The sequence below is a fragment of the Etheostoma cragini genome, chromosome 13 (genome assembly GCF_013103735.1).
Source record: "Etheostoma cragini isolate CJK2018 chromosome 13, CSU_Ecrag_1.0, whole genome shotgun sequence".
NCBI classification, from domain to species: Eukaryota; Metazoa; Chordata; class Actinopteri; order Perciformes; family Percidae; genus Etheostoma; species Etheostoma cragini.
The window spans coordinates 25086507-25094979 of record NC_048419.1 but is presented as its reverse complement, the minus strand read 5'-3'; the positions used below and the strand labels follow the sequence as shown (position 1 = coordinate 25094979).

The 8473-nt window shown below is 42.6% G+C and overlaps 1 protein-coding gene across 1 annotated transcript in view; it reads left to right on the top strand.

Moving 5' to 3' along the window:
* rars1 (arginyl-tRNA synthetase 1) overlaps positions 1 to 3823 on the top strand; it is a 25000-nt gene extending 21177 nt beyond the window's left edge. Inside the window, exon 15 of the mRNA XM_034890004.1 lies at positions 3625 to 3823. Coding sequence (XP_034745895.1) covers positions 3625 to 3734 — 110 coding nt within the window. The 3' untranslated portion in view covers positions 3735 to 3823. The remainder of the gene's footprint in view (positions 1 to 3624) is intronic.
* Positions 3824 to 8473: the final 4650 nt, after the last annotated feature.

Sequence of the window (8473 nt, the reverse complement as noted above, 5' to 3'; positions counted from 1 at the left end):
CGAGGAGGAAAAAACCCATGTTGAATTGCTGTGTGTCCGTAAAACTCCAACTCAGCTACAGCCGGTCAACAGATAGCACGGAAGCTGCAGATGCCAGAGACTCATGAATGTCAGCCTGCATGCACGTTATGTTGCCTAAACAGAGCAGCTTATATAGGTGATGTGAGACCGCCGAGGCGCCCTCTTTGCCATAGCTCTGCCGTGCTGGCTCGGTGGGTTTTAAACCCTCAACTAAGCCTTCGAGGCAGCGCTGCGACCGTCTGTGACCAGAACCAACGCCTGATCAGAGTGCCGTGTGGTGCGACGCGTCGGCCCTCAGGATTGTGTTTAACTGTTTTTTTTTTTGTTTTTTTTACTTTATTGACAAATTGTCAAGTTTCCCATTGACTGAAGTTATATTATTGTTACATTGTGTTGTTAATAATTTAAATTTGACTATGTATTGTGTTACATTGTGAACAAAGGTCAAAGGACATTATATTAAATACAAGTCTAGTCTAAAAATGGCAAACAGCAACCTGTGCTTTTATGAAACAAAAAGTCAAAATCAGATCAAATCGTAACCTTAGAATCAAATTTGTAATCGAATGGAGGATCTGGAGAATCGTGACTGCCCTAGCACATACACACACATGCCTAAATAAATTTAAAAAAGGAAATCCAAACACACACATCCGGTGATGTTGGAAGCGTCTGCTTACAAACTCGTTTTGCTGTCTGTCACTGACGTAAAACCAGGTCAAAGGTCAGTCTGGAGCAACAGTAAGGCTTCGTCTCTCGACTAAATGGAAACACTCCCCTCAGATTTTCCCGAATTTTTCAAAGGAAGCTTGTGATGAAAACCTGATTTCCTTCAGTATTAGGAAATTAGGAGTGTCTGAGACCAAGTGGGGGTGGAAAAGGGGAGTAGAGGAAGATTTGCACTTACGCTAAATCTGTTTTCTTGCTTAAAGAGTGTTAAAGGCCACAATGGCTTCCATAGAAGAAGATGGAGAAGGCGAGGGGGAGACACACAAGCCCATCTTTTTCCAACTTGATGCTGTCGATGGGAATCAGCCGAATAGTGGGAGCTTTCACTCTGAGAGGGTTCTCACTAAAAGCCGTCTGAACGCCGTTAGCCACCCACTTGTTTCTGTTAGCATTCCATCCCTGCGGTGCACTGAAGTGCTAGCACTTTAGGCCTAAAACCTGCTTAATTATGCTAACTCTCCCCAGCTGGAGGTTATTATTTTATAAATTGTGTCTTTATTCGACAGTATGCCGTTGAAAGCAGACTGAGTGCGTGCATGGACTCAGATCATGAGCCAGATTTTAAAGTCACAGGATCCATGAAATGACTTTATTTGAGTTTATTGGATTTACTTACGGTTCATTAATTCATCTTTTAAGGGGCGTGCGTTTAAAGGTGCCCTGCCGAATAAAAACAGTTTTTACTTGCATTTTTTGGTGTGTGTGTGTGTGTGTGTGTGTGTGTGTGTGTGTGTGTGTGTGTGTGTGTGTGTGTGTGTGTGTGTGTGTGTGTGTGTGTGTGTGTGTGTGTGTGTGTGTGTGTGTGAGAGTGTGTGAGAGTGTGTGTGTGTGTGAGTGAACCGGCTACCTCCTCTGTAAGCTCTAGCCGCTGAGGAGAAATCAGACCAATCACAACAGCTGGTCAGTCTGACATCATGTTGCCTGAGCTCATTAATATTCATGAGCTCTCCCTGCAAGCGTTCTATACCACGCTAGAATGGCTTGAAACAAGGATTTTTTACACAAAAAACGTTAAAGAGTTCATAGTAGAACTTCAGACATTTCCACAAAGTAATGAAATACGTATGGCAAGGCACCTTTTATTTAAAAAAAACAACAACATTAAAACAGAATCAACATGTAAAGCTTAATGCCCGACGAGGTGTCCATTATCGGGCATTAATGGATGACTGGGAGGCCGTTAACTTCTTCTTCTTCTTCTTGTGCTCTTTTCAAGTCACCTTATCCATTCTCTAATAGAGGTGTAGTGTCAGCGCAGGGACCGTCACAGACGTGAGGAACGTTGGGTTGACCCTCGTGTTGTGTGTCATAATAATAATAATAATAATAATAATAATAATAATAAGAACACCAGATAACTCTGAGGTGTTACGAGATGATTTGTAGGGCAGCAAATACATAAAAACTAAGCGGCGTTGCTTAACAAGTAATTCATTTTCAACCTTTTCTGCAATCTGAGCTTATTTCTTGAAATATTTGAGCCTTGAGCTGTTGATTAAAACAACTCATGAGGAGACGTAACATGTCAAGAGGCTCCAACTAGAGACGGGTTTATGACCAGGGTTCACACACTGAAGGGAAACCACTAGTTTAATCTTTAACAACGTATTTGAGAAAGTGATCAGATACATTTTATTTTTTAAATGCTAAATCTTAAAAGTCCCATGTCCTGCTAGTTTTCAGGTTCATATTTGTAGTTTGGGGTTTCTACTAGAACATGTTTTCATGCTTTAATGTTAAAAAAACATATTTTCTCATACAGTCGGTGTGAAGAGACCTGTTTTCCCCCTCTGTCTGAAACGCCCCAGTTTTTTGTTCCTTCGCAGCATCTCCCACGTCATTCGTCAGCAGGACGTGTGTCGCATGCTGGAAGAGTTGAGGTAACCGTTACGCAACACGGAGCGAGCCAAAGAGTCGGCTGTGTGGAGATATTTCACACTCGCCACGCAGACTAGTTCGTCGGCTGTTTGCAATGTCTCAAGGAAAGGCAGCTTTATCTGTAGAGCACATGTCAGCAGCAGGGCAAATCAAAGGGCTTTACTCAAAATCAGTTAAACAACAACAACAACAGATAAAACACAGGTGGAAACTTGAGACTACCTTCGCACTAATTAAACCCTAAACCCTATCCCACATGAGACTAGCTTCCCACCAGTTAGTCCATGTTAGTGCTTCCTTTGGTGATCCCCCTCAGTGTCTCTACCCTTCACGTCTCTATTTTTAGAGACGTTACCTTCGTCTCCTCGGACTAGTCTCTAGTCTTGCCTTTCGTGGCTACTTTTTTCGACGCTACACATTCACACTTTTTCTTTAAAGTGTTACCCTTCGAGTCTGTCTTTCTCTGTATAAAACCCTAAACCCTGACCCCCTAACCCTAACCCACTTGAGACTACATTCACACCAGTTAGTCCATGTTAGTGCTACCTATCGTGATCCCCCTCAGTGTCTCTACCCTTCACGACCCGACTTTTAGAGACGTTACCTTCCGTCTCCTCGGACTCTTCTTCACACTAGTAAATGTTTCGAGGGGCGGTGGTAGTTCTGCAAAGTACAATACTACCAATTTAATCAAGCTCATCCAAAAGCACCGTGCAAATACCGTACATTCAATCTGTTATTTTGTCTTAGTTAGGAAAGTCTGGTGCCTTCAGTCTCTTCCACAAAGGAAGGTATTATAAGGAAGGTATAAGGCGGAAGGTATACAATTTATTAATAATTCAACAAAGGTACTGGATCAGTATCGGGTATCGACGGATACACAAAACCCAATCATCGGTATCAGGACTAATTAGGTCGGACCGGTGCTTCCCTAGTAATGATATCTGTGCGCTGACTGACTGTAGTAATCACCTGTGACATGTCTGCACTCTCCAGGTGAGGTGGTGAAGATCAACATGTGGAGGATGCTGCTCTGTGAAGCCACCGCCGCCGTCATGGCCAAATGCTTCGACATCCTGGGCATCAACCCCGTCGGGAGGATGTGATGTCGCAGTGATCCCGCCCCTTTTTCTTTCTGCCTCCGGGTCAGGAAGAGGAGGAGAAGGGACGAGACGACGATGAAAAAAAAAAAAAAGTAAACTATCTCTTTCACTCACGCCGCAGCCAAAAACTCACTGGACTTTAGGAATATATTAATGTTATTCTATCTATCCTGGGAGGAAAAACACAATAATTAACATCTTGTGAAGGATCTCTTTTCTTTCTTTTTTAATTAAAGAACCAATATGAAACCAAAATGTCGTCCAGTCTGCTGTCAATCATTTTCAAATTTTGGATCTGTGTTTAAATCCAGAAGTCATGTTGTTACTGTTAAACTATTGTGATACCTCAAATATGATCCATAAGGAAAAAGATGCACGAGAAAAACCTCAACTGACAGATTTTGTCAAGACTTTTTAAGCTAAAAAAGGAGAATCACCTCGAATCTTCTCCTCCCGAGCTGGACTAAATAAATATGTCCTCATGGTTTTTTCAATGTCTTTTCCTCCATCAGAGGGCTCTTTTTCTTCTCAGGAGTGAATCATCACTGCTTTTTAGGGCTAGGAATTTTAAATGGTGTGCGTACGTCTTCACATGGTCAAGAGGGTTTGCACAAAAAAGCTTTTGGAGTTCTCTCTTTCAGGAATCTGTGTTACACCGTGCGTCATTATTAAGGAGTAAAATGTGTTTGTTTGTTGTTTTTTAAATAGAACAATCTGAAAATAGCACGAGGAAACTATGCCAGTGGGACTTCAGTCTCACTTTGTTTCCAGTAAGAGAAGAAGTCAACGGTAAAGTTTCCTCTCTGAGACGTAGGAGCTACTTTTAGCCCCGACAGGCTTCGTGTGTTACTCTTTAAGATGCAGTAGGCAAGACTGATAAAGCTAACTTTACGTCATATTTGCAGAAACTGACCCTATGTTGAAATAGATCTACACGAAGCAGGTCATTTAAAAAGAAAAACAACTCTGGCACCACCTACAGAGACTTCAGATACAGTATTAGGGACCACTAAGGTCTATATAAAGAGACTTCAGATACAGTATTAGGGACCACTAAGGTCTATATAAAAGAGACTTCAGATACAGTATTAGGGGACCACTAAGGTCTATATAAAAGAGACTTCAGATACAGTATTAGGGACCACTAAGGTCTATATATAAAAGCATCCAAAAGGCACCATGTCATTGGACCTTTAAGAAACAGCGCCCAAAACACAACTTAGAGTGTAACAAAAAGATGAAATGTGACATATTCACATATATTTACAGAGAGAGAAAGAGAGGGAGAGAAGACTAAAGAAATCTTTTTCAATGAAATAAATCACTGTCTTGCTGCCTCATCATTGCACTGACGTATCTAGCAGTGCGAGGTTTTAGATCCGGATGATGTGAGAGTCCGAGTGTGTGACGTACCGGACCCGGCGCTGGGCTGTCAGGTCTAATAATAACGTTTAAGAGGAAAGCATCAGTGAGAGGGAACAGCTCTGCTTGCATTTCAACTCTAATTTCTTTTTGCAGCATCCGCCCCTCCGCTATCCAGACTTTGACAAATAGAAAGTCGACAATTGCCGTCTTTGCCTTCCATGAGTCGTGTGAGTAAGTGGGCTTTGTTTGCAGAAACTCAGAGTGCAAAGGCAAACAAAGCCGCTTAATGAAGTTAATTATGCATCACACACACTCCAAGGCAGCCTGGAACGCGGTAATTGTGAAGTCCGCCTGTACCCAGCAGACAGTTGTGCACTTCCACAGATATAAAAGTTGAATGACTCCGGGATTCGCCACAAGACATGTCTCACCAGTTAGAAGAGTTCTTAAGCAGCGCCGCGCCCCAGCTCTGAAACTTATCAAATATCTACACGTCACTCGCTACTCGTAGACCTCGTCCCATTTGTCCCAGGACTTTATGGCTCATCTCAGTACCTTCTCGGGCAATAATTCCCGCAGCAGCTTCATGAAAGATTCATTAAGCTCTCAGAGTCGGGGCCTTTATTTGTTCTCTTCCTGCTGCTGAAGGACGGTGTTAAAGGTGTGTTGACAGTCGCTCCGGGAGGAGAAAGCCTGCCACGCCGCTTCAATAACGTCTGCGGAAGCAATAAGCCCCCCCCCACGCCTCAACGGGATACAGATCTCATCACCCGGTGGCCTCAAATGATATTTCTACCCCTTCTCTCGTGTCTCGGGGTGGATTAGGGAGGCAGGCGGGGTGATGGCGCCGGGGTCGCCCGGCCTGAAGGCCCCTGTGGTTTGGTGAAGCTGCCGGAGCGCCGTCCTCTGAATTAACATTCAGGGGACAAGTTTGGGATCAGACCAGAGATGGAAGGTAAATATAGACGGATTACTTTATGTTCTAGTACTTCCAAATGCACTGATCAACACCGTAAGATTTCAAATGGAGCAAAGACGTCCGTCATTATGATGAGTTTCTCTCTCCAGCTCTACACATCGGTTTAGCTTCTTTTAGCTCCTAGTTTCTGTTTCATGGCACTTTCTTTGCATGGTTACGTGTCCCTTCTCCCATCAAACCGTTTCCAGCTGCAGCAGGTAGACACAAACATGGATCCAAATATATCCAAACGTCAATGTTTTTACTGCATGTGGACATATAAGAAACGTACGTTTTGACGTTTCTCCGACTCCCAGTGGCTAAAAAATGACTTATGCAGCTTTAACGAGAAAAAGACAGTAAATCACAACAGATTTAGTGATAGCTGTAGTTGCTAGTTACTTTGTAAATTCCACAGGTGTAGAGTTAATAAAATGTCATATATCTTTCCCTTATGCTTAGCATATTCACTTTCTTTTCTGTCTTTTTGTTTTCCTTCTTTCTTCATGCGCCATGTTTTTTGTTTCCTGGTTAAATGGTTGAGGTTAGGCATTAACTTCAGAAAAAAAAGTATTCTTAATTGTAATTGAACGTTTTATTTGTTGATTGTTTTCCTTAAAGATGAATTAATAAGGGTTTGTCCACTAGGAGGCCGCAGACTGTCTCACGACAGACACAAGGTTACACCATCGTCCCATTGGACCTGTCCCCCTGTCCCCCTGTCCTCCTGTCCTCCTGATGAATGTAAGTCCAATATTTAACTCTGCCAAGGAGGTTATGTTATCAGTTTTGGTTTCTGTTTGTTTAACATCAAGATTGCAGAAAAACTACTGGCCCGATTTTCATGAAAGGGTGTAGCTCGGGCCAATGAAGAACTGCAGGTTTGATCAGATCCGAATCAACGGGGTGGATAACCAAATTATAATCTCCTCCGTTAAAATGTCAACATAGGGCGTTTGTGCTGCAATCGCGTGCTGTCGCAAATATCAGAATAAATTGTTGTTCCTGGCCCGGAAAATTCCCATAGTATTAACACACGGGGCGTGCCTCTGTGCTCTCCGACGTCTCTTCTACTTTCTCTTCTTTTAGCTCTATTTTTGGTCCCTACCAACACCTGAGCAAATATCTGTCTCTTTAGCTGCTAAATGTTCCACCACTGCAGTGCCCTGCTGCGCCATGAACTACTACAACTTCTATTTCTGCTCATAGTTACCAAATCTTTATTGTAACTATATTTGCCATTGTTGTTTTGCCCCCCCCCCCGCCTTGATGCTATAGATAAAATTGAATTGCATTGAATTACAGTATGTTAACAAGCTAGTTGCTAGCTTCGTGTGCCCTTTGGTGTCGGGCCGGTAGTGTACAGTGGATTAATCAAAGATTTTTTTTGTGAAAACAAGCTTTAATATGAGATATTAATATGAGACTCGACCATCTTGTAAATGGGCTGCAAAACCTACAACTTGTTAGAGGGGCTACAATGTAGGCCTGGGTATTAGCCCCAATACCGTGACTTTGAAACCGGTTCCTAAACTATGCTTTTTTAACATTTTAATTAAAAAATAAATTACAACATAACACATTACGGCACATTATGGGATTTCTATTTCAGCTCCTACTACGTAAGCCCTGTCCTTGTGTAACGTAGAGTTTTTCCTGCCTTCCTCTACAACGTATAACGTTAGACAGCCAATCACACACATTATTAGGTCTTGGTAGAAGCATGCCGCATGCTGATTGGCTCACTGATGCTGATGAGATAGGTATTGAAATAAGAGGCATTTTTTTGATACTCGGTACTAAGGAGGCGGGGCCTAAAAGTAATGAATTCGCTACCCAGACTTACTACAAAACCTGTGTAGAGCTCCAGAGTTGGCGATGACTCCTGTCAGCACTACATGAGAGACATTTAAGGTTATTATTACACAAATTTAAAAAAGATTTGATCAGTTCCCGATCTCTGGATTCCAGACTTTATAGGTGACCCCTTTGTTTGCCTTTTACCTTTTGACCTCGAGTTGATCCCGAGTTGACTTCATGGTATTTTAGCACCATATGGAAGAAACAGACTTATACAGAAATTAAAGCTGCCTGCAGGCACTTCTGTGCTTCTGTTATTAGTAATTTGCATAAATTATCCCCTCTTCCTTAAAATCCTGTTTAGACCGGGGCATGATATCCTCGCCACAAGAAGTATTTTTACATCACGTTTCTTGCTCGGCGTCTGTCCCTCGCTCTGGTGTTTATCAGCGATCCCGCGATCTGATCTCAGAGATCAATCAATGAGATATGGAAAGAAGCTTTATGCAAATTAGATATGGGTGGGTGTTACGAGCATGAGAAAGAGGTGGGAAGGTTGTGAGTTTTTCGTTTTTTTTAAGTCTGCAGCACGGCTTTGCGCTTCGGTGGCGCAGTGTTC